Source organism: Wasmannia auropunctata, unplaced genomic scaffold (assembly GCF_000956235.1).
Source record: "Wasmannia auropunctata unplaced genomic scaffold, wasmannia.A_1.0 LD336095.1, whole genome shotgun sequence".
Taxonomy (NCBI): domain Eukaryota; kingdom Metazoa; phylum Arthropoda; class Insecta; order Hymenoptera; family Formicidae; genus Wasmannia; species Wasmannia auropunctata.
This window is the reverse complement of record NW_012026795.1, coordinates 2,573,768-2,600,612: the sequence shown is the minus strand read 5'-3', so window position 1 is coordinate 2,600,612 and position 26,845 is coordinate 2,573,768. Positions and strand designations below refer to the sequence as shown.

Sequence of the window (26,845 nt, the reverse complement as noted above, 5' to 3'; positions counted from 1 at the left end):
TATATATATATATATATATATACTCTCTATGTGCGTATGTGTGTGTGTGTGTGTGTGTGTGTGTGTTATGAATTTATTTTAATTTAATTTACATTCATTAATGCATAATTATGCACGTTGAACAAATTACTTTCTCCGTGAAGGGAATCAAATTTAATCAAAGTTAAACTACAGCTGAACATATATTCATTATTAAAAACGGGCAGAGAATATATGTGTAACAATAATAATTTGAGATTGCAATCGCACTGGGTCATCTGGTCACATTCGGCCGCATAGGATTAAACGCAGGACGCGTTCTACAGTTTACGCTTCCAAATTAGGGCGTGCTGGTTTCTTCGAAATTCTCTCAGCCGAGGCGATTTTTAACCAGCGGTTAACCCGCTGTTTTACACCCGCGGAATTTAAGCGTCACCGTAACGGCGCGTACGGCCGGCTTGATTGTCATATTTTATAAACAACGCGGCTGCCGCACAACGGGAACCGTTGTCGGCACGTTTACTGATTATTTAACGGCGGCCTTGGGACCGACGACGAAGGGGGGCCCTCGCATTTTTCACGTCGTCCGACGCGACCTAGAAAAATAATAGGAAGGGAGCTATCAGGAGCGTACAAATAAACCGCGGGATATATTTTTTGCCCCGGTGGATTACGGTATCAGCGCGTTGGCGTTAATTGAATTGAATTCATTTCTCGACTCGCGCGGCATTGAAATTCTAGCGTCTAAAGTTCACGGGGTCTCCTTTGGCATGAAGGACGCGAAATTGAGCCCGAAGGTCCGCCTTAATGCGCGTGCGAGCACTAATGTAGATCTTCTTAAGCTTAAGGAATGGCAAAGCTAAATGAAAATTATTATTAGGAATTCTGTTCCGCTTGCGAACAGTGATTGCAGACAATTTAATATAAAAATTTCTTTGCTTATTTAAAAGTAACAGTACTGTCGATTGCGAAAGACTCGGCAGAGAACTCTTTTTCTCTTTATAATCTTTATACATTTTTATAATAAAGAATTTAATAGATAAAAAGGCAATTGCCACGTTTGGAAAAAGTATCACAAACACAATGTCTTTGATTATGTTTCAGAAATACTTACAGCCCCTGAAAAGCCCCGAGAATGCCGGTCTGGTAGATGCTGGAACAGTCGACGAGATATTTTATCAAGTGAGTGTGATACTGCAGATACATAAACGGGTCTATTTTCATATTTTCGTCGTCAAAGGTGTATACGTCGCACTTATTCCGTGCGCATAAATTCATGCCTCGTCGGCGGGCTGTAATTCAACATCCGGGAAGTTCTGCGGAACCGAGGAACTCCTCTCTCTTCGCGGGGTTATATTTTAAATGCCGCGTCGAGTTGTATATAGGCGGAGGAGGGCTTTACGATCTTCCGACCGACTCAAGATTTAAGAGCAACATCTAACCGCAAAGTTGATCGATCCCGCTCGGATGGAAAACACGATCGAACTGTAGAACACTCCGCTTAATTCTTTGTTCGGAGCAGCAATTAATTGTTTTATGAATTGCTTCGAACAGTAGAGGAGATTAATAATTTATTATTATTAACGTATTTAATATTTAATTCATTGAATATTAATGATATTTATATAATACTATTATAATATAAAATATTATTAAAATAATAGTTAGGGTATAAAGAGTGCACTTATTATATGATACTCATTAAAGAGATAAAAAATCTTAAAAGGATTTTTTATGAAGTTCAATAGCAGTACAAAGCTGAATTGAGAACTGAGAGCTCTGCTCTTGCTATTTTTATCTTTTACTTTTTAATATAAATCATATTTATGTATTTGTAGCGAAAATGTTTAATAATAAATTTTTAACCCCCTGTTAGCTTCGGTGCATCGCGTTTTAATCGATTTAATTCTGATTTCCGGCGTGATCCCTCGTTTAAAGTATTATTTGATTGTGCGTCGATCAATCAAAGATAAAGTTGTCGAATGGAAATACTTGCGCATTTTAGATTCCTGCGCTTCTCAGTCATCACGAGGTATTCTTGGAGGAGTTGCGTAGGCGACTGGACACCTGGGAACTCAAGCAGACGATCGGCGACGTCTTCCTCGATGTGGTGAGTTCACATTGTTACTAGGTTCGCAAATATCTCCGGCCGGACACGTAATAAATTACACGCGCAACAGTGTCCGTTTTCCTTCGTCGTTAAGACTCCGGGGGACGCCAGCAGAATCGACAGATACAGTTAATTCGCGGCGAGTGAATTCTTCTGTTCGGTCTACATTAATAAATCGACCGACGACCGACGCGGTCACACCGCTCCTTACATAAACACGGAATATTTTTATCTTCGGAAACACATTTATTTGCGTTCTTTTTTTTTGCATTCTTTTTTTTCGTTCATCATGTAACGAACAAAATTTACAGCGGTTGTTTCGCAATGCCGTGATATTTCAGGATTTTCTCTAAAAGGTAAGATACTCGTACAACGTGAGACGAAATTCGTTCCCGCTTCGGCTTTGTCCGCCGCGAATTAATTCTGGCGTATTGGAATTCGGTGCGCGATTGATATTACAGACAGAACAAATTTTGACAGCGCCAACCCCAAATTTACTATTCAATTGAAAGGGGGTAAAGTTTAACAAGTTCTCATCATCCGCAAATTTGCGCGCTCCGTCATTTGAGTGTGTTATTTCAGAAATGAATTTAAGCTTTTTATCGATTATTTAAAAATAAACTAGGAATGTGCCACACTACATTTTTATGAAGTAAATCTTTTTCAGCACGTACATTGCAAAATAATTTGAGTCAAGTATTTTAGATAAAATAGTAAAATATATTTAATTGAAAAATTGAATATTGCGAATATGAATCTATATTTAGATGACGTTTATTTTACATAAACTTTGAGTCAAGTATTTTTGTAATCCTTAACTTAACGAACTTAACGATTGAATAATGTTGAATACTTTCTTTCAAATAATATTTTTAGAGAATTGCCTTTCGTGCATGACATATATTTTCATCAATATGTAAAGATATAAAGAGCTCGTGGCTTTGTAGTTCACGAAGCCGGTGGTGCTGGAGACATACACCCTGTTTCTGGACAATTGGAAGTCTGCGAGGAAGGCGATAAAAACAACGTGCCAAGCGAAGCCGGCCTTCGCACGATTTCTCGAGGTACGCTGCACATTCTATCCGTTGCGACTCATATACATATATACATACATATATACACACACAGAAACACACACACACTCACACATACACATACATATATATTCCTCTCTTCACAACGCGACGGTTATTATTAAATACGAAACTTTTTCATTCCACGTCGCTTCTTAAAGCGTCGCGATCAAACCTGACCTTTCGCAATTTTATCGATATAATTAACTTGTTACTTGATTGCCGGCGTCACCGTCGCCTACTTACCGCTTAGATTCCCATGAAACTGGGCGCATCTTCGACACACTTGGCAACTTGCATCTCAGGGAATACGAATATCGGTTTAATCCTTTAAACATTAAAGCTTAAATGTATTGTCATTGTATTATTGTTGCTGATCTTGTAATAGAACACGTAAAGATCAGCGGTTTCGCTGAGTTCTTCTTTAGATTCATGACCTTATAATGACATATAACGTGTGTTATATATATTTCTTCAAAGAGCCTCTTCAAAACAATTTACAATTTTATTAAAAATAAATAAATAAATAAAGTTCTTCGTATAATTTTACAAGATTTCAATTGGATCATTATATGGATGATTATATGACAACTATTATCGTTTACTGTTAGCTGTCTAAATTTTATGCGGAAGTTAATTTCACCAACCCGCGGTACTTCAGATAAATTACAAAATACGAAAAGTTCCCAGAGAGTAGATCACTTTTTGTTATGATTAGACAATGGAACGCGAGCACAAGGGTAAACTGGGGCTGGACCAGCTGCTGATCAAACCCGTGCAGAAGATCCCGCGGTACGAATTGTTGATCCAGAGGTTGCTAAAGCACACGGATCCGACGCATCCCGATTACGAGCTGCTGCAGGCCGCGCAGAAGGAAGTGCACGAGCTGGTCGTGAAGATCAACTGCACGGAAAGGGAGTCGCTCGAATGGGAACAGCAGCAGACGACGCTGAGGGAAGTCCAGGCTCTCGTCGAAGGTCTCGCCGGCATCGTGACGAACGACAGGTAACAAAATAACGGCCAGCGGAGTGCGAATTATCACGATGGAAAGATAATTCCCAATCGTTTTCTCATCTGACGTCGACGGCAAATGTTGAAACTTAATTTCGCTGAAGAGTGCGGGAAAACAAAAGAGTGGATAGTTAAATACGGACGATAAATTAATTGCTCAATTTGCGAACCAGAGTAAAGATTAGAGTTAAGATACCTAAAGACTTTTTTAAATTAAACATATAAGCGACAATTTTTTATAAGGTCAAGTTATAATAATAACAATTGTAATTGTTATACTGACAATTCATGACAACGATATTTTAATATTTAAATAAATATCAAAATTATTGTATACTATTGTAACATAAATATTTTATAATAGTCGTTTAAGAGAGAATTAATGATTACTAGAAATGCAAATAATTAAAAAAATGCATACTGCTTCTACTGCTTCGTTTTGAATAACATTTTCCAATAAATTATCGACTATTGCTGCGACAGAAACGTCGTCCCACTTCGCATGCTTTTCAATCTATGCCAATCGTCTCATACGCGTTACATAGTTTTTCCGCTGGACTTATTTAGCCATCGGAATCGGAGTATTGATTACCGATAATGATGCGTGCTGTAGCGGAAACTGGCCACGACACGACAAAAAGATTCATCGAATTCATCGTGTGACACGTTGTCCGCTTTCTCTCCCGTAGAGCTTTCGTCCGACACGATCTGGTCACCATAGTGTCGAATCAGGGCACACGGAAGGAACGGGCTTTATTTTTGTTCTCCGATCTCCTCGTCATCACCAGCATCAAGCGCAGAAGCGGCACCATAAGAAAACCGTCAACGTAAGCAAAAATATCTGAAATATACTTTAATATAAAAAAGAAATTGCTAAATCTATCTAATGATGAGACAAAATAAATTTTGTTTAAATTTATCTAAATCGAATTTATTTTAATCGAATTTATTTTATCTCGCGTTTTAGTAGAAAGAGTTTAGTACATAAAATGTAGAAATATTCTCGCATTATCACAAATATTTATATTTGAAATTTTCTTAAAATAATTTTTATGTATTTTCTAATGCCTGTAATTATTTTAAGCACTAAATGTAATACAAGTAAATGAAATTAATTTAAAAGCAGTATTTTCTAGCTATTGTCTGAATAGTAAAATAATTGCTCTGTAATTCTGCATATTGCGTTGCAACACTTTAATATGAATCATATTATCATAATGTATTATATGATTTAATATAATATTATATAATATTATATGATTATATAATATGATTATATAATATTATATAATATTATGTGATTTAATATAAATGATCTATACTAACATCATGTATTATATATATTTTTACGTTTTAATACATAAAGATAAATACAGTTTTTAATAGAAAATTATTACAACGATATGAATACAAAAAAAAAATAAAAATTCGTAGAAGCACGTGTCCGAACAGTCTGGTCGGTCTGCTTGACGCGAACAAGTACAAAATGCTGATGCGAATCTCACTGGATGATCTCGAAGTGATGAAAGGTATCGTAGAGACACCGATTTTGTATATTATTCGTTGTTCGGACTGGAGATAATCCCAATTCTGTTTCCAGCCAAAGACGAGAATTTAAGGCGAATGGCGCGCGAAGTGGACTATCTCCGAGAAGACTGCACAAAGTTGACTCAGCTGCAGGAGCTCGCCGCGACTTTGCATGGTGCCAAGCAGCAGTTGGAAGACCTTATCAAGGATATGCTGAGTCAAGCCCAACGGCAATTGGCCGAAAGAAACGCGGCGCATTCGCAGTTGGCCTGCTTGGAACTTACACTCAATACTCAGTAAGCTTTTGTCTCTTGAAAATTAAGCAAGATAAATATATAGTGAAAAGCTTATCAATCTTGATAAAAAATATATTGATGTAGCGATTACGACTCGAGTCTTAATTTTTGCTGCATGTACCAAAGCAAAAGTACAATCTTTACAAACAGTAATTTCTTGTTATAGAAAACATATAAATTTATAATGTTTATATCTTTATTATATAATTTATACATAGATGAAACCAGGAAATGGATAAGCGATAAGTAAATTTATTGATGAGATATGAAAAAGAGTCATCTAATTTTGTAAGATTAATATCATGAAATCCTTTGATCGTTCTCAGACATTGTTTTCGATCACGTTTTTGTCACACGTGCTCAACATTGGATCCCTAAATTATGATGATTCGATCGCAGTTGCAACGTGACTCACATTACACCTGTGTACTTTGTTTGCAGAGCCGGAATCGAGAACATATCCGTCATGTTCGCGAAGCCGGACAAGCGTGCGAGCTGGGAGGAGAGTTTCAATGAAGCCAAACAGAAGCTCGGTGTGTAATGTTACTTTTTCATTTCGCGTATTCCATGTTTGAAAAGTATTGATAAAGTGATTTTTTGATATTAATACGTGTTCTAAAAATAACTTCCTTTTTATTACATCATTCGATGTAATAAAACTTGACAGAGTAATACCAACATATGTATATATAAAAAAATATATATACATATATCGAAGATATATAGATATATTGAATATTTTACAAATAGATGAATAATTTAATCGCAATTTAATCACAATCAGTTGCAATTGTCTCTTTAAAACTTTTATACAAAAGCAATATTTATTAAATTAAATTTTAAATAAAAGGTAATGAATTTTAATAAATGCAGAGGTGCGAAAAATTGCGATTTAATAAACACATATAACGTTTTAATTAATAAAATCTTGTACCAATACACATTAAATTAAATTCAAAATATTTTATAATTTTTATAATACTTGTAGATGGTTGAAGCATAGACATACGTATAAGATATATTCACATATAAATCTTCAATTTTTAAATCTATTATATATAATTTATTTTCCTCTTTTAATCAATTAAAAATAAATTTTCAAGAAAATTTCAAGTTTTTATTTCCTGTGCAGCGCTATCGGCCGACAGGAGACCGTGTCCTGAATTTGTGGGGCCTCTGCCCATCAGAAAAACGCGAGCGGGCCTACAGTTTACTTGCGCGGCGCCGACATTGGCGAACGGGCAGGGATCGAAGGACGTCTGGGTCTGCAACAGCGACGGTTACGTCGGTCAGGTATGCGTGCTAAGCCTGAGCCCGGAACCGCCGCAAGTAACGTCGTGCAACGGAGTTTGTAACGCTAGGATACTCTGCGTCGCTGGAATACCCGCTTGCACGCCTGGGTAAGATCGACAGGCAGACGATGTAAATGAGCGTGACATTAATTGCGACGTGATGTAATTGAATAGCGGGCGGGAAATGGAACATGGTTTTAAATGTGATTTTTTTTTTCAGTTCAAACTCGTGCACGTCGAACAACAGTCCATTCGTTAACAGCAAGAGCGGTATAAGCATATCGGTGCAAGACGTGGATGCCAGCGGCGGTAACATACAGTTAGACAGGTAATATTTCACCCGCGGCAATCGCGGCTGACGCGTAAATAATGATATTCGAGGCTTGGCAGTATTAAGCGATTTATAATTAGATATATGATTTATTGATAATGGCAAATATTAATAATTGCCCACGTTATTTCTCATTCATCGGGTTGAGTAATAAATATCGATAAATATCCGAAATGCTAATTTATTCACTAATACACATCTCATGCTTTTCATTAATTAATTATATTTGTTTAAATTGAGTATTAATTAATTACTAAACCAAAGTGAAAAATGGTATCATGAAATTTACCCAAGATCAGAGTAATCGTTGGGATTTTAAATAGAAGATCGCGAAGAATAGAATATACGCAAGAACATTTCGTTTACTTAATTCAATGCCGCTTAATATCTATTTGTTATTTTTCTTTGCTCGGGCATTTTGCAGTAGCTCGAGCTCCGACGATTCGGACTCGGACGACATTCCAAACGCAGACACGGGCAGCGTGACGCTGAGCGGCGACGTATCAAGTATCGACAATACTACCACGGAGGAGGATACGAATCAGCCCACGATGTGGTTGGGAACCGAGGACGGTTGTATCCATGTGTATAACTGCAACGACAACATTCGGATTAAGAAAAACAAAGTCAAGATCCAGCACGGCAGCAGCGTGCATTGCATCATGTAAGCAATTCCGATCTATTTTATTATTGCAGAAGAATAGGAATATATCATTTCTATTTCTATTCCTACCTCTTTTCGACGATTTGTATGTTCTAAACTCTCGCAATACTGCTTCGTGATTTCAGATACTTGGATAACAAGGTGTTTGTCTCTCTTGCCAACGGGGACATCACCGTTTACGTTCGGGACCATAGTACGTGTCGATTTTTGACAGTATTTTTTGTTAATTAATATAAAATACTTAATAAAAATAAATAATTAATAAATTGATAAAATACTCTTTGAGCAAGATTAAATTTTATTCTCCTTCGTTTTACTTGGCTCTTACTTTTCTTCTTTTTTTTTTTATTTCTAGCTGGTGGATGGAACACTCAGGATCCAACGACGGTGTCCGTCGGGACGGTAGCATCACCGGTGACCAAAATGCTGTCTGTCTCCGGGAAACTCTGGTGCGGGTGTCACAACAGTATTAAAGTTCTGAATACCCACACTCTGGATATCGAACACACGTTTACCGTGAGCAGCGACACGAGCCGCGCCGTTTCATGTATGGCGAACTCTGGAGGTTTAAGCGTTTGGATTTCCTTACACAATAGCGCTGTGCTGAGGCTTTTCCATTCCGGTACATACGAGTGCCTAGCTGATATCAACATCGCGCCAGCTGTTACCAAGATGCTTGCCAGTAAGTTTCAAATCTTGAATAATCGGATACCCGGTTAAGTTAGTAGAAAAATTTAAAGAAATAATATAAAAAAGGTAATTTAAAATAATTTTGAAACTTTAAATAGATCTCAAATTTATTTAGCATTTCGTGAACTTCTTATTAATTTAAAATTACCTTATCTAATTGAAATTAGAACTTTGACTTTTATATAAATTATAAGTAATTTAATTTAAAACTTTAAATATTTAATATTAGATATTAAAATAAATTAGGTGTTATATATTTGTCTTTTAAATTGAAATAAATCGCACGTCTGAATTTGATTAATTGTGGAAACGAGTCTCTAACGAGGAATAAAATTCGGCACTTATTTTAACGGAAGCATTAAACTTGTTGCAGGTTGCGATGACATAATTCGGCAGCACAAGGCCGCGTGTCTCAGGGTCACCGCACTATTGGCTTGCAACGAGTTGCTTTGGATCGGCACGAGCGCCGGCGTGCTGCTCACCGTGCCAATTCCCCATATAAAGCCATCCACTCAGAGGATGTCGCAGCCGCCGATCGTGACTGGTGCGTATTGACGTCATATTCTATCGCCTGTGTCGCCGTTATTATTGCCCCGCGATATAATTAGAAAGCTGGCCGACACCCCAAATCGCGCGCGATCTCCGTTCACGTGGAAGGATACAGGAGCGATCGATCAATGTCAAGTTTTTTTTTTCATCGCGTTAAAATACATATATGCATACGTGCATCATTGCGTGAATATATGTTTATATATGAAATTTTATCAGTCGCATATTTATATGTTTGTATCTTGGCATACGTAAAATAGAAAATAAATCGGCGTTATAAAAGTGTTTCGCAAACAAACTACACGAGAAATTATTTTTAATAAATTTTATTAAAATTATATGGCTAAAAGTTTTAGAGATTGAAATCTATATGCTGTCTCTCTATATTCGTACTAAACTCTAAGATCACTATTAGATTCACGTCCGAAAAAGTCTTTATCAAATCAAACAGTAAAATTGTAATGTATTGCACAGGAATTCCTCACGGACACACAGGACATGTGCGTTTTCTCACCTGTGTGGAAACACCACATCCCTCGAAACCAGAACCTCGCCCGAAGGTGAATCGTTATTCATTGAAGTCGAATAAAACGCAACAGAACAACATCAATCGCGCCAAACTCCTGGTGATATCCGGCGGTGACGGTTACGAGGATTTCCGCGGACCTCAAGCTTCCGCTGAGCTGCAGGCTGGTCGCGAGGACTCCACGAATCATCTACTGCTGTGGAAAGTGTGATACGATGTAACACGACCCCAGGTAAAAAACGCAACAGATTCCATTGAGAAATTTAATTGAAAATATAGATAAACTTGTAAAATAAATCATCACAATTATCAAATATCTATGATACATTAATTATACGTTTCTTTACATTTCTATTATGTGTACAAATGAAAGAAAAGCGAATGAATATTAGCATCATAGAGAAACATGAAGCAAAACTATTCTATCTTTTTTGCAGAAAATTTATTACTTATTTGAAAAAATATGTATAAAGAATATTTTTTTTTTTTATCAAGATAGTTTTAATGCTTTTCGGCTTAGTTAATTGGCTACTGCACATTAGAAGTTGTTCTTAAACGTTGTATTGAAATCGTATGCTAAATAAAATTTTTCATCATGCTGAACAACATTCGGGATGATGCAGTAACCACTTTACTTCTTGATAGTATGTAAGTATGCTTTATTTTATCAAAATTTAAGCATATATAAAATTCAATCTCTATATTTTGGTAGCATTTAAACATTTATATGATTTGTTACCTTATACGTTCGTTATTTTAATTACGAATCTTAAATAAATTTGTCGGTGGGTTAAACTTGCCTCAGAAAGATCTTGATTGAGCATGCTGGATGGATCTATGTACATAGACACCGTAGACAAATTGTAGGAGAAGACAATCTGACGGGGATAATCTGCATTGCAGGCAAGGGTTGCGATAAACAAGAATCGGCATGACACGCCGTGGGAATCGTTGTTGTACGCGCAGCACGTAGACGGACGTCGTCGCCGTCTGTTCGTGGCCGATTAGGACGCGCGCCGGGTTTTTATGGGAACGCGGAAGGGTTCTCTGGCTGGTGTTAACTAAGTGGATCAAGGGCAAGATGCGGGAGCTGCACTACTCTCAAGACGTAAGGAAGTATCGACTGCAGCTCGCGCGGTAGTCCGACCAATCGAGGACGGTCACGTAGACCTGACTCCATCATCGTTGTGCAATTTCTAGTGGATCTGCTATTTCTGACCATGATCAGTCACGTCGGTCTGATGTAAAATGGTTTACCAAACAACACGAGTGCTCGATGACCGTAGATGTTTTCTTACTTTCTCGAATATATGTATATCTGAAATTAAAATATGTGTTAAAACATTAAAATATTAATGTATAAATAACACACAGTTATGTGATATATAGAGTTGAAACGTTTGAAGTATTTTTCCTTGTAAATTGTTGAATTGATATTTGCGAAATCTATATGCATTCTAAACAGTTCATTTCTCTGTGGATTGAGCGTTCTCTTGGTAAATCATTTAATGTCAGACGAATCGCGGGATCGAATTTTATGTTGGAAATGGTAGGATCTGATCCTTGTTGTGATTCTCGATGTCGATGTATATTCGTTATATACATGAAGACATTGTCTCGAAAACACGTGGTTCATACATTAAGCCAACATATTTCAAAACAATATAGCAGATCCAAAAAACATCCGTAAGATTTTTATAAGAATGTCTACGAGACCTATAAGAATGAAACCTCTTTTAAGTGTCTTTACGGATACTTTTTAGATGTTTGTGTCATTCGGATTTGATCCGTGTGTTTTCTTTTAGTTACACTTTCTAATATTTTACACGTTTAAAATAAGACAAAAACATATAATCAAAATTTTAAAAAGAAGACTATTAGGAAAAAATTATCGAAAAATGTAGAAAGTGTAACTAAATAAAACAGATCTTCCATTTTAGACCAGATTATGATTAGGTAAAAACTATCGATGTTGAAAAATCGATGGGACACAGTACCTGGACGTTAAATCAAGCTTATATATGTGTATGTACATGTATCAAGTCTGGCCTACAATCAATTAACAGAGATCTATATTTCTTACAAATACTAAAAGTGTCAAAAAGAAAAAAAAAGAGAAAAAAAGAGGAGAATTTTGCTCCATGTTCGTCGACTGCGAAAGTACTTTGTTATTTCCAGTACGTGGTATAATGTAACTCGATGTGTTCGTGTTAATTGTTTAAGAGTCTATCGAGTTTGTGTACATCAAGTGCGTAGAGGTTCAAAATAGACGGATTTATTTATTTGAAGAAGACGGGGGAATAAAGAGAAATTTGAAGGTTTCGCGTATTAGAGGTAATTGTTTGTATTTTCTCCGCGCGCGTATGAAGGTGTATGTATGTATGTGCGTACATGTGGACTTCATTATCTTCTAATTAAAACTACAAGTCGGTATAAAAAAACAAATTTACAATTGCAAGCCAATAGAAGTGCCAATAATTATTCTGTCACGAGATTGCCATCATGTATGTACGCCTCTTTCTTTTCTTTATGTGCTATTTATAGGAAAATGATTATTCCAATATTGGAAATCTGTTATAAATTCTACAAACTGTGATAGATGTTTAAAGGCGATTGTATTTTCAAAAATTGGCTTCTAATATTTGATTAAACAAAATTATATTGAATTGCAGAATCTTTGATAACAAAGAGTCTTTAATTAACAACTTCCTTTTGGATATAATTACTTGTCTATTTTTTTAATTGTTTAATAATTATCACACAATTTATAATGAGAAAAATATGAAATTAATAATTCAAGAAATTTTAAAAAAGGATCGCGCATCACTGCTTTATGAATTTGGTCGTTTATATTCTTCGTACTTTGCAATCAATATCGTGCTGAATAATAAAATAATTTAAAATCATAATTCATTCAAGATGGATTTGATGAACCTGAGGCTCATATAATAATAATAATAAATCACGCGACAATTTATAATTATAAATTATTAATTGTGAAAGCGTTTAAATGCACTGCTATTTTGGCAAATGATTTAAATAATTAACTGTTTATTAAACATACAATACTTGACAATAATTAATTGATAATGAATCTGGAAGTAACTGTATACGAGACTAACCAAAATCCTATTGTATGTAGTCATTAGTGTTTTTTGACATCCTTTGTTGTCATAAAAACGCGATTAATGCAACGGCCAAATAATTATTCTGATTTCCTGTGAACGCAGTGACTTATACAATGATTTGATTATGATTCAAGTGAGAAGAGTACAACAGATCTATAAATTGAGTAAAATCGCTATTGCAGATATTGTGTTAAACGTAAAATTGTTATTACATAACACAATTTTGGTTTTTATTATTATTTCATTACATTTAAAATAAACAGATTTTTTTAGATTAAAAAAATGGTATTTTTATGATCGTTTTTTATGCAATTACACAGTCTTTCCATTCTGCTATTCGCCAATTCTATTTAATGTAAATATGCCATTGTAATGTTAAAACTAGAATTTTGAATGCACTTATTTATTGCATAAAAACGATATTTTGTAAGAAAGATATTATGAAATTATATATAAATTTTTTGTGAACTTAATACAAACAAAAATATATATACTTGTACGTTTATGAATGATATGAATGGTAAGAAAAATTGAGTGTAATTTCGGTCTCCAAGGAATAATCGAGCTTCAAAATATGCAGAACGTAACAAACATCGCGGAAAGTGAGAAAAAATATATAATAATTGTGTTTCTAACTATAATTTAAATTATCAAAGCACTATATTGAAAAACATTATTCTTTTCAATATATCGATTTTGAAAATTAAATGAAACAAAAAATGTTCTTGATTAAAAGCAATTACATCTCACTGCAAATCATAGTTTTAATGTATATAATGTTTTAGCTTAGTTTATTATATTTATGCGAATATTTATTTCTTCTCTTATATGCAGTTTCAAATAAATTACAATATACACTTATATTAGCGCAATCACAATCATCTCTACAAGCGAATGTTACATTCTGCATATACGCAAAATGTATACAAATTTTAATTAAACTTGCATTTGAGATGTGTATATTTCTTTCGAATAACTCGACATTTCGACGATGAGTAACTTAAATTATTTTCGACATAGTCGGTGGTTAATGGTGAGTCATCCTGCCGACGTGATTGTACTTATAGTACATATGCGTATAATTTCATTCGATCCTTGATTTATCTCACGCTGCGCCTCGCTGCACTTTCATTACAATGTATCGATTAGCGCGACGTGACGATATTTAAGATTCTGCACAGAGAGTGCGAAGTGTATGCGTCCTATTCTTGGGTTTTTTTTTTGTACACGAGAATATTTGTGGGCGTATGTCTGTCCTGGAGAACGGAAGGTGAGTCGTGATCTAGGTAATTTCGGATTAACGTTTATTTGAAAGAATTGTTAAACGCCCGCGCAAACGCTATACGCGACATTGCTCGGCGCGTACGCAAAATACATTAACATATGTATGTATGATATTATGTACAAATAACTTGATATTCGTTTAAAATAAAGTCGTTTACAAATATATACCGACTACGCTCTAGGTTGCAATTGCACACACACAACACGGAATATATGTAGTATAAATTATGACACCTGGAAGGATTGATTCACCCGGAGAAGATAAGAGAAGAGAGAGCCCAACTTGAAAGATCACCCAGGAGGAGAGAAAAAAAACCTTCCAAACATCGCTCTGCCGCTAGCTATTCACACTTTCATTCTCTCTCTCATTACTAAGGTATGTAGAATAAATTTTTCTTTTATGGTATATACATTGTTCAAGGCTGAACAATATTTCAAATATACTTGATTGACATAAATCAGGACTCGGCATGCATTGCACTTTTCAGCCGATTTTCAAGCGCCGCTGTTTCCCTTACCTCACCCCTTCGCACGGCAATCCAAGTCACCGCTTCGAAACGGTGAGGTAAGAGGAACAGCGGCACTCGAAAATCGGCTGAAAAGTGCAATGCGTGCCCAGCCCCCCGTCATAAATGTTTAAAAAAACTATCTTTTTATTTTATACTCTAAACTAAATTTAAATGTAAGAACGTACATACTTTATATATCTTGTAAACTATACTATCTTTTTAAAAAATATATCCATTTGTAGGATATTGCCATTTACATCCACATCCTATAGTTTGAATTTTTAATGTTGGAAAAATTGTTGTCACCATTGGTTACATTTACACTTTGATTATTCGCGAGATAATTAATTGTATTCCGTCATTCATTCTCGCGCTCTCGTTGCTGACTAGAATTTTACACTTTAAAATAAACGTATTCCAGTACATCATATTAGTTATCTACAAATTACAATTTTCTTCTTTGATTAATCTTTAAGTCGAATTTTGATTTCCTGTACGAAATGAAAGTCAACGTCACTTTCATTTGCCTTGTGTGCAAATGAACGGAGTCAATCAAAAGCTGGGCGAATGTCTTCCAGTCTCGAAACGATTCGAACGTTTACATCTGATTACATCATGATTTTTCAGTCGCTTCAGGAAGATCATTCGCATAGGCCGCTCTCAGAGCGATGCTGTAGCCAGATGAGACACGTGCTCTTCGCTGACAGGGGTCGAGGGTGCCTCGGTGTTCGGTGTGGGTGGATCACCGCTGCTACATTGATGATCCGTCGTACCTGTTGCGTAAAATCATGTTCGTTTTCAATTTTGCCTTGTCTCTTATTAACAACTATAATTTTATTTTTCCGACTTTATTTTATATATTTGTTATATTTAATTATTTTATTTTTTACCAAGATGGCTTAGTAAAGTTAATAATAAGCTATTACATAAATAAAGGATATGCAACACTTTCAAACATTAATCTCAATACTATCTATTAATCTCAATATCAATAAAATGGATGATCATGAACGTACAGATGTAACAGAAAACATCGACTAAAATATTTTGTATGCAAATCACGTAAACACTATTGGTTGAATTATCTGTTGAAAATAGAATCGCTTCTTGATAAAAATTTTGCAGTCTATGCTATTACCCGTAGCGACGTTCGTGTATTGTCTCACCTGTAAAGGAATTGGAGCGACTTCGATCCGGCCAGCAGATCTTACAGAGGGGCTTCAACAGTCGGAATCTCGGCCGGGGCATTCGTAAAATTACGTAAATGTATGGATCCAGGGTAAAGTGAACGCACAAGAGTATATCGGCTATGATGTAGAAGTGTCGAATCCATTTCCGCGCCGTTTCAGGTAACTGCATCGCGAATTGAGCCAATGGAATAGAAATCTAGAGAATAAAATTAACGAAATTTAATAATTTAACAAAAAAAACTAATAAAAAATTGATTCGATTATGGATGTTATACAAAGAAAAATCTTTTTAAGGGCAGAGAGAGGCATTCGTTATCAAATCTTTTCCTTTACAAAAATTTTTATAAATAAAATAGATGACCTATATATATAATATAACTTCTTCAATTTAATCGTAGAAATAAATTATTTATTTATTACATCTATTTATTTTGCGAATTAATTTTCTGCGTGTAAAATTTTCCGTTACATAGCAAACCCGTCAACAGGATGAAATCAATTCAGAGACGATCAGAATATTGGCTCGCGGATGTCTCAATTGCTTGTACGTGAAACTATTCTCAAATATTGATCATTTATCCTTGTCGACCTTCGCTTTTAACGGAAGCGCGCGATATTTCTGTTACCGGTTATATGTAATAAATAATAATGATTATCGTTTCCGGCAAGAAGATGCTTGTTGTAAGTCAAACAATTTGTTTAAAAATATAATTCAACTATTTATCGTGCATAAGAGTATTTTTTTAGTATTAATTATAAACTCTTAACATTATTTATTATTAATGATTATATTATTTGCTCCTATTTCTTCTTTTTTTCTTATTCTTGTTATCATTATTTATAATTTTAAATTGTAGCAATAATATATGTTCCGTAATTATTTCATAATTTTATTTTTAAGTATCTTTCTATCAAAAACATTTTTTTTTACCTGTGACAAATACTTTTCCATAAAATAATTCAAATTACAGTATAATCAGTAGGTTCCGCGAAAAGTGCATGTTATAGTTCGCGCAGGTATATCGTCGCACAACTTTTGTTTTGGGCTGAATTTAATAAAATGCAAGACGACAGGAACGTATATACATAAATATGTGCAGACAATTTATAAGCAGTTTCATCAGATATTTTCTTTAGTGATCATTTTTACATATAATTGTTACCATTTAAAATGTTTTATTCGACTCACACATTGAATTTATTAATTTCACTGTATTGAATTTGTATTATTATTCATCCGTTTTATTATACTTATGAGATACTACTTTCTCTATTCGGTCTTGCATTTTTTAAGTGTTTCTAACATGACGAATGTGATCTCGACGCAAAAATTACAGGCGCCGACTAGAATGGACCTACTGGTTATATTGTCATTCAAATAAACTTCAATATATCATCGGATTATCGGAAAAACACGGCATAGAAGCATAAAAATCGGTTTGTTAGAAAAGTAATTTTCTTCACGTGAACACTATTAAGTCCCGTTACAAAACTATCAAAATTAGAATGGCTTTTTCACAAAAATATCACAAAGTCATGCTATACCTACAGCGACGAATAATGAAAAAACTTTATATTAAAATATAATAGAAGCATATAACAGAAGAAAAAGAAGATTTCTAACTAACAATATGAGATATTTCCTTTAACTGCACAAGAAGAAAATTAAAAAATCATCTTTTATAGAATCATAACATTTCATTCGTAATTCGATACTATATAGATCAATCCATTTTCTATATTACTTTTTCTTCTATCTGTTAGAGTTTGACAATAGATAATAATTGATAAAATGGAAAGGTATATTAATTGTTAGATGTACTAATATATTCATGTTTTTTCTAAAAACATGAAAAAAAATGATAAAAAACAGGAAAATACGTCATAAGAAAAAAGTTTTTATTATTTTATTACATTCTTTCTTTTATTAACTTCTTTTAGGAAAATATTATTTTCTACAATTTATTATCTTACTATAAATTATAATTTTATTTTTTACATTTATTTATTATTTATATTTAATTATTATTTTTCACAAAATTGTAATCAACTATATAATTATAAATTAAATCAAAAAACTTACCATGTGTGGCATCCAGCAGATAACGAATGATATTGATAATACAGCCATAAGCCTTGCGAATGCTCTTTCTTCGGTCGTAGCAACCATTTCCGGTCGATGGGGTGGCCCGGTTATGGTCAACAATGGTTTTGTTCTCGATGAAGCTTTGGAGATTCTCCTAAGAGCAACAGTGCGACGACTTAATTTACTCAAAGCCCTAGAAACCGCCAAGTTGCACCAGACAATTGACAAACATAAAAGAGTACCTATAATTAAAAAGAAAATTAGAATATTCAGTAATCTAAAAATAGTTTTTACAATTAAAATTTTTTTGTAAAATTAAAAACGTAATTACAATTATATTAATAGCAATTATTATATAAATGTTGATGTATGTGTTTATATTCTAATTAACAAAAGAAAAAATCTATCAAGTAAATAATATTATATTTTTTTAACTATCAGTAATTCTCTCTTTTTATTATCTGCTCATGATCTACTCACCGGAAATGAACCATACATAAGCATAAGCGATATCGCTCGGCTCGGTGGCTTCTCTATATCGTATGCATTGACTGCCTTTATAATACAAACCGAAGCCCATAACAGGGAGGCTGGTCAACGCCAATGCGACCAACCAAAGTGCCAACATACAACGCACAATTACCGGATACGTCACCTGCTGAAAGATACATGCGTGTCATCCATTAAGATATCGAGACACGATGATGCGGATATCGATTCCTTGTTGAAATTGCGATAACTACAAATTGAAGAAATCGAGAAAAGCCAATATAGCGCAATTTATTTGGCCATTATAGATTAATAACAAAAAAGAGAAAACAGCAAAAATTAGTAGTTTTTATGTACAAATTCATTTATAAACTTTTATTAATTTCTGTTCTATTCGTAAATTTGAATCGGAAGAAATAATTTTATATTTTTTGTATAATAAATATATTTTTTAAATTACATGCAATTCTTTATGAATAAAATATGCTGTTACCAATTTATATATTATTACAATTAATAATTAGTTCAATTCACTAATATTGAGTGTCAAATATTCTACATATTACGAATTTTCTGTTTCAATAATATAAACTTAAATTATGGAATATGATTAATTATATAATTAGAATTTTTCCAAAAAATAAGGGAAGCTGTTTACTTCCCAATATTCGCGTTTTCTGTGGTTTCTTTTTTCCTGCCCTTTTTGAAAGTCACCTGCAGAAGGAGAAAGTCACTAAGCGCAAACATCTAACAATAAACCATATAATAGAAGACAAAGTTTGTAAAAATGGTTTACCCCAGGTGGCAAGCTGACATTATTTGCCATCATTTCAATATTTTTGACGACATTTTACAACGTCAACAAAGAATGCATGATGAATATGTTAGAAAATAACACAAATATTATATTTAAAAATTAACACAAAAAATGTTACACTGACACACTTTCTAAACAAATTGTGGAAGCATATTTTTTCAATAAAATTAATATTTATGATATGTTAAATTAATACGTATTTTATTCGTTTATGTTAGAATTTACGTTTTAAAACATATTATTTTTATTTTTTTACTTATTCATAAATTGAAGGCTTATTTTGACAATAAGAAATGTTGAATATTAATTTAACACAAGATATATAAATAACATTATGTTAAAATTAATACTCGAATGTGTTACAAATGTCAACGCAAAATTTTAACAAAGATTTGAGTGAACCGTTTCTAACACAAATATCAAGTGTTTTTTATTGTGTTGCTTTGCGAACTGCGTCATTCAGAGCATTTTGAGAGCATCATTCTGCGCAAAATCTTTACGCAGAATTGTCAAGGATAATCGTCTACTTTTAAAATCAGTAAAAACAATACTCGTCCCAAATCGCGTTTAAGATTAACCAGAAATCGAGTTGACGCTTGACGCCTGATAAGTCTATCGATTCATCGTCTGCAGCTTTTTACGTCAGTTTTATGTACGCGATTTGTGTATAAAGCGATATCATAGAATTCGAAAGTATTATATCGCAATTAAAAATATGACTTGTTTCATTAATTTCTTTTTTAAAATGTACATATAATATCAGACTTTTAATCATGCATTTATAAATTTTTTATTAATCGTCGTGTGTTGATGAAAAAATGTAAACAATGGGTGGGTTGCAAATTATCGCATTAATAACATTTCTGAGAATATCTCAAACTCTCGGAAGGGTTTTTTCTTGAGAAAAACAATATTTGATGAAGTGCGACGTAACACAGTAGCAGTAATCATCTCCAATTACTTGCAATCGTGGAGTACTGCGAAGATGATCACGCTGTGTAAATTGACGTCAGCTTCTATCGCATTGCGATCGATACCTTCTTAATTAGCGACCGTGAAATTATTCGAATTTATTAATTTGTGGAAACGGCATTTCAGGAGCCTTAAGTACCCTCCTGTATCCACATGCAGTGATAATTCACGCAAAAATAGGTTCCTAGCTCATTGATCAGTCGTTCTCCCTCTCTTTATTTCATCTTTAACGTGAAATACGGTCGTTCTATAAGCGTCGCAGCTTTGGAGTGCCTCTATGGCGCACGTGAATAAATTTCCTCACGCGCATTAGCTCGTCCGTATTAAGCGAGATCATGTCGTGAATCATAACATGCGATTTACTTTGGCAACACGCTTAGTGCGCGCACGCATTGTTTTTTTATTCGTCTCATTAAAAATAAATTCATTTTTCCAGTAGATCACACAAAATCAACTTCTCTATTTTCTTTATTTAGATCGCACAAAAAAAAATAAAAAATTAATTTCTCTTCCCTATAAATAATTATCTGCAATTCGTAATGGCAGCGTTTACGATATTATCTTAAACTTATAGACTTACTTGTTGATAAACAAAGGGTCTAGTCAAAGCTAGCCATCTCTCCACTGCCATGACGATGGCGACGCAGCCGCTGAAGAGACCAAAAAGTCGCCAGACAACCCGCAGAGAACAAAATACTCTTGTGGATGTTACATTGCCAGCATAAATTGTAACATACATCTGCACCAACATCCCCAATAACGCCACGAGGTCGTTGGTTGCCAAACAACGCAGCATCAGCAAATGCTTGCGGTTTCTTCTCTGAAATGAAACAAGTATAGGAACACTCTATTATTTTTTATTGTTATGAAAGTAACAAATTTTTCGCTAAAACAATATTAATTTGACAAAAACATATTTCTATTATTACGTAGTAGAAATAGATCTATTATTATATACATATAGAGATATATTTCTTATAACAAATTACTGTTATATGTTATTAAAATATTCGACTATTCTAATATTATTTATATAACTCTAATATTATTTATTTATTTATTAAAATATATTTAGTCTAATTTTTTATAATGAACTTTTTTACAAGAAAAGGATCGCTTTAAGAAACGCTCTAAGGAAAGGTTTAACTTCCTGTCGACGGAAATAAGTTAGGTCAATCGTCGTACTTAATACGTCAATAGTCAAACAATCAATTACCAAACGATTATCTTACGACTGTTTATTTTCTAATCAATTAGAGAGCGTTTTTACATTTTCTGCGTAATATTTCTTGAATTTAATCTTGAATTTAAATCGCATATTATTCTTCAAAAATATTTTATTTATCTGCAATGTATTTTTAAGATCTTTATTTAATCTATAACTAAAAAGCTTTAACAAAAATATGTTAAACGTAAATATACTATTTTCCAAAAGCACTTCAATAATCAACACAATAAATAATATTGTAATAATATATTTATGTGCTGTAGTACGTATGTAATGATATATTTCTGATTGACATTTACTTTATTAGCGTAACAGTTGTTCTAATATATTATTACAATATGTTACAAAAATTAATTAATGTGATAAATAATTTTATTTTTCCGTGAATTACCTTGTCCCGATGAAAAAGTATGACTAGGGCGGACACGTTACCAATAACACCGGTTGTATAGACGAGGGTTAACACAAACTGAGACGCGAAAGTCACATGTCTGTTCCGTGTATCACTTGTCATTACATTGGTCATCATCGTCGTCTTATTAAACGCAGGTGTTGACAAGGTGTCGTTCTCCCAATTATTCACAAACATGATTGCAAATGTGAATTTGAGGATTTTTAATTTCACCTATCGTTTGTTTCCTCAACTTCGTCGAAGAACTTATCTCAATGTGACGTAAAGTTTTAATCTAATGAAGTGAAGTATCTGGAAATACAATCGCAATGGCTTGACCTTACAACTCTTCGTCTGATTCATTCACGTCAATTATATCTGATGTAAACGTCAATTCTCTTTAAAACAAATTTTAATTCTCACTTTCCTCCGAAGGGCATTCGTTTTTCATTCAGTTTGAAATATTAGCATCGATTATATTTCGATCACTTGATATATTTTTTTTTTTCTTTCAGAGTTTAATTCAGATCAGCAGAATATATCCACAAAAGATGGATGGACGCTCTTCCTGTCATAGGAATGCAAGCGCTTTACGTTACGCTATCTCAGTCCGTTGCACTTTTGTCTTTGCAAATACATTTTTAAAGCAAGAATTGAATACATTTTTAAAAATGTATTCAATTCTTGCTATTTGCATAAATAATTATTGCATATACGTAATACAATATTTTGCAATATGCAATCTCAGGGAAAATGATAATGATAACAACAAGATACTCTACAAGATTTTCTGTGAATAAGTTTGTAAAGGTGACTAATTGCAAAAGATGGAAAAACCGGAATTTGAAAACAATAATAAAGATAATTAATTGAGAAGCAAAAATATTAAAATAAAATAAATTTAAAATTGAGAAAGCTCTAAATTATAAATACAACTAGTAAAACTGGTTTTGAATAATAAAGAATTATAAAACACACAGATGGAGAGATTCTAAAGTTTATTAATCGCAAAATCATTAAAACAATCTAAAAATAAAGATTACGAAATATTTAATATATTTAATAAAATTATTTTTAGTGGTTTAATTTGATAACAGTGGAATGTTTATGCCGTAAAAATTTCAAACAGTAGTGCTAAACAAAGAAGACAGTCTATTTTGTGAAATAGTTATTATCAAAAATTTTAAATTTTTTGACATTTTATTATTCTTTGAATTTACTTTAATATGGATTTTAATGCGGAGAAAATTTAGGGATACAATTGTCTCTCCATAATTCAATCTTCGAAGCTCTTACAATCATTCGCCATTATGAAATCCTTCAAGGCGATAGTCCCGCACAATTTTGACTGAATTCTTGTCTATTATTCAGGTTTTCAATCCGATTTTCGCATCGTAAGCAATGCCGATCACCCGTCGCGTTCTTCTCGTCGCAGGAAATTCTGGAGAGTCAACAATCGACGACGCGAACCTGCGAATCTTTCGATCGAAAATAGATACGAGGGGGTATCGAGAGAGATTCTTTCAACGAGTAGAGTCACCGCTTGACTGATCAGAACCATGCGCAGGATTCAATTTTGTTTACTCCCTAAGCCGGCTTGACCGCAATGGCGCCTGCGCGGAGCTGGTCCTCAGAATTAATCGTCGAGAAGTCATCCATCATTCATAAAATTTATCAAAAACATCGCTGACGCAAACGTTAGATAAAAGTACTCAATTCAATTAGATTACTTTCAGAAAATTTTTATATATACATATATACATATTTACGTATATACATAATATATTGTTTTAATTTTAATAAGTTCTAGAATACATGAATATTTAATCGAAGATTGTTTGTGATGCAATACTTTAATTTTATATTTTCGATTGATCGATATTATTATAGTAAGAAGATGTGTATTAAAGTCATTCACATGAGCGTAAATAGTTTGCCTCGGTATCTCGCGCAAATTCGTTGGCAGCGGATAATTATGAATAATGCATGTTGCACGTACTTTTTTGTATACAAGACGGCGCACTGGTCAATAAATAATTTCAAGCACGGAAACGATAACGCGCTAAACTCTAAATGAATGCCTTGTCTCCTTCAAGAATGTAAGACACAATGAAACGTGTTCCCACCAAGGAATGACAATAAACTTTGCACGGATTTGTTAAGATCTGGATGCGATCCAACGATTGTGGCAACGATAGAAATTTATCTATAATAGTTTCGATCATCAGTCAAGAATTAATTTGTTTGATTATTGATAGAAGAATTTTTTGGCAAAATGTGCTCTAAATAGTCCAACGAATAAATACATGAAGATCGCAAGTCAACTGCATACAATTATCATCTCGTTATACAGAAAGATTACATTAAATTAATTAAAGAAAGATTACATTAAAAAAAAACGAATTATATTTATTTTATTAAAATGTGTGCATTTACAGCTAATCTACAATATTTTATTTATCAATGATTATGTCTATTGATTGAAAAATGATGAATGTTGAACAAAATGTTTTACTGAAAATATAAGTATTTAAAAAGTGTTTATAGTTCATAATTAGACAAAAATTAAACCATTTCAAAATCAGTAATTATCTACAATCTAAAAATCTGAAGATTATTAAACATTTTTCTATTTATATTTGTATTTATTTATCAATTAAATTTAAAAAATTTTTATTTTTTCTCGTAACATCAATCTGATTTGTAAGTTTGTTACTTTTATTATCTTATTAGTTATTATTACACTACTTATACTTGCTAAATTTTTGAGATTACCAAGGATATACAGATAACCTTCGACATATTGTCGAAACATAGGTCATTATGTTATCTCTATGCTATTCGTAAAGTGATTATGAACTAAATACGCATATTACACGAAATTTCTCAGTTTATGAAAATATCATGCCAGTAAGAGCCAGTATAAACAGTATCATTTATATGAAGAGTTGACCGATTTATCGATGTTGCCACAAAGATTTCAACTTCTTCAGTATAATTAATTTTTTGATAAGAAAAATTAATGATATGCCTTACAATTAGCGTACTTTTATCTGCAACGATTAGTATTTATTTCTAATTAATTGTTTTTTTTCTATATTACAATTTCTTAATATAATCCAGAAAAAGATATGTATGAAAAAATAAAACGAATTACAAGTTAGAATAAAACATTGATTTAAAACAAAATAAAAGATTCTTAACATAAGACTTTTATTAAAAATCGTTAAATATGTAGTAAGTATAATTATTAAATTTTACAAAAAAAAATAAATCGTTTTTAAAAAATAAAAAATAATAACAAAAAATATAAACAATATATATGTATATATTTATATATATTTTATATATATAGTTTCTAGTTTCAACAAATTGCACGCCGTTACTTTCAGATTCAACGCAGCCTATTATTTGAAACAGAACTGAATTATTATTAACGTTATTAAATTGATAATCAATTTAATAAATATTGATGCTTATCGGCATCTAATAAAATCCCCCATTTGTGACGCAATTAAATACTAAGAATTATTTGTTGCGAAAAAATATAAATATTTTTATAGGCTGTAATTTTTTAATTATATTGCTATATTTTTTTTTTATACAATTGTTAACAATTTGTTGTGACGCATGTGTCAACAGCGCGAACGAATCATCTGTATTCTCGCGAGTCAGGATGTGCTGCTTAAAATGAAGGTTTATCTTTACATGGTGAGCCATAAACATACAATGGTCGATACTGAAGCTAACGAAGAATTTAATTTAAATAATGCAGTTGCGATCGACGCCATTCTTGCATAACAATCATTCGAATTATAATGCACAACTTAATTTACAATCTGGCAAAATAATATTTGTTTTTCCATTGATATAACACAATCAAAGTTAAACTTTATTGGATTAAATTTAAATCGATTAAAGGATTCCCTGATAAATGTTGTTTGCGTGAAAAGATTTTTTCTTATAGAAAAACTAGTGAGACTTTAAAATATCAGTTTCAAGCTAATTCGTTGATTCAATAGCTATGCGTTACAGAGACTGAATTTAAAAATACTAAGCATCGAAGTTTTTAGTCAACTGTGTGTCAACGTAGCTTTACGAATAAAAAAGATTGATTGATTAATTGATTCAGTATTTATTGGGCGCTCTGAGACAATGTCCCCTAAAGCGCACATCGCAATACTACAATTACATATAAAATAACAGACACATATGATTAAAAAAAAAGTAAAATTAAATAAGATGATTAAATACAAAGAAAAACGAAAATGGCAATAATTGTTTACATAATTTAGCTAATCAAGAGCAGCATTAATTCTTGATATCGTTTCTCTGATTTGTCCAGATCTCAAAATTCTTATAATATGATACTCAGATAATTCACAGAGTCACAGTATTGAATCGGCTTGGCATGTATATATAAAGGAGGTAAATTCTCAACAATACTGCTTAAGTATTTAGAAGTGCCGTATAAGTGAAGATTATCGCAATCATCTTCTTAGGATTGAGCTTGAAACAATTAGAAGTTAGAGAGTCCATCTCTCTATTTGCCTATGTCCTCATTGACCCTGTCTATCGCTTCTTTTAGATGTTTTAGCTAGACGTGCAGACTAAAAGGTCGTTGGCATAAAAATTGTATTTGCATTGTTTGGTCTGACAATGGATGCTCCGCCAAAATCGGTAAATCAATTCAGGTAGAGAAC

At 33.0% G+C, this 26,845-nt stretch overlaps 2 protein-coding genes across 5 annotated transcripts in view; one reads left to right on the top strand and one right to left on the bottom strand.

Annotated features, from left to right (window-relative positions):
* LOC105462809 (rho guanine nucleotide exchange factor 10-like protein) overlaps window positions 1-14,623 on the top strand; it is a 44,462-nt gene extending 29,839 nt beyond the window's left edge. The window contains exons 11-27 of the mRNA XM_011709659.1: window positions 1,084-1,161; window positions 1,985-2,089; window positions 3,037-3,153; window positions 3,881-4,167; window positions 4,863-5,000; window positions 5,608-5,702; window positions 5,774-5,996; window positions 6,438-6,529; window positions 7,129-7,396; window positions 7,509-7,616; window positions 8,044-8,283; window positions 8,409-8,476; window positions 8,639-8,965; window positions 9,347-9,517; window positions 9,997-10,280; window positions 10,672-10,696; window positions 10,952-14,623. Coding sequence (XP_011707961.1) covers window positions 1,084-1,161; window positions 1,985-2,089; window positions 3,037-3,153; window positions 3,881-4,167; window positions 4,863-5,000; window positions 5,608-5,702; window positions 5,774-5,996; window positions 6,438-6,529; window positions 7,129-7,396; window positions 7,509-7,616; window positions 8,044-8,283; window positions 8,409-8,476; window positions 8,639-8,965; window positions 9,347-9,517; window positions 9,997-10,259 — 2,580 coding nt within the window. The 3' untranslated portion in view covers window positions 10,260-10,280; window positions 10,672-10,696; window positions 10,952-14,623. The remainder of the gene's footprint in view (window positions 1-1,083; window positions 1,162-1,984; window positions 2,090-3,036; window positions 3,154-3,880; window positions 4,168-4,862; window positions 5,001-5,607; window positions 5,703-5,773; window positions 5,997-6,437; window positions 6,530-7,128; window positions 7,397-7,508; window positions 7,617-8,043; window positions 8,284-8,408; window positions 8,477-8,638; window positions 8,966-9,346; window positions 9,518-9,996; window positions 10,281-10,671; window positions 10,697-10,951) is intronic.
* Window positions 14,466-23,687, bottom strand: LOC105462719 (prostaglandin E2 receptor EP2 subtype). 4 transcript variants are annotated; one of them, XM_011709542.1, is made up of 8 exons: window positions 23,439-23,687; window positions 22,566-22,767; window positions 22,143-22,454; window positions 21,104-21,343; window positions 18,726-18,903; window positions 18,243-18,487; window positions 16,136-16,355; window positions 14,466-15,742 (listed from the first exon to the last, which is right to left on the bottom strand). In XM_011709542.1, exons 3-8 carry the CDS (start codon window positions 22,338-22,340, stop codon window positions 15,630-15,632), a joined length of 1,194 nt encoding a protein of 397 aa, XP_011707844.1. In that variant the 5' UTR covers window positions 22,341-22,454; window positions 22,566-22,767; window positions 23,439-23,687; the 3' UTR covers window positions 14,466-15,629. The 4 variants fall into 4 exon arrangements, with proteins under 4 accessions (XP_011707844.1, XP_011707845.1, XP_011707843.1 ...); XM_011709543.1 differs by having other exon boundaries at window positions 22,566-22,710; XM_011709541.1 differs by lacking the exon at window positions 22,566-22,767.
* Between the last annotated feature and the right edge of the window lie 3,158 nt (window positions 23,688-26,845).

What these genes read in the sequence shown, in the direction of transcription:
- LOC105462719 (XM_011709542.1), bottom strand. Translation starts at nt 22,340, where the DNA reads ATGTTTGTGAATAATTGGGAGAACGACACCTTGTCAACACCTGCGTTT. An exon ending in GACCCTTTGTTTATCAACAA is followed by an intron (nt 18,904 to 21,103) that starts GTAAGTCTATAA and finishes TGTATCTTTCAG; the next exon opens with CAGGTGACGTATCCGGTAAT. An exon ending in TCTGCTGGATGCCACACATG is followed by an intron (nt 16,356 to 18,242) that starts GTAAGTTTTTTG and finishes TTTATTCTCTAG; the next exon opens with ATTTCTATTCCATTGGCTCA.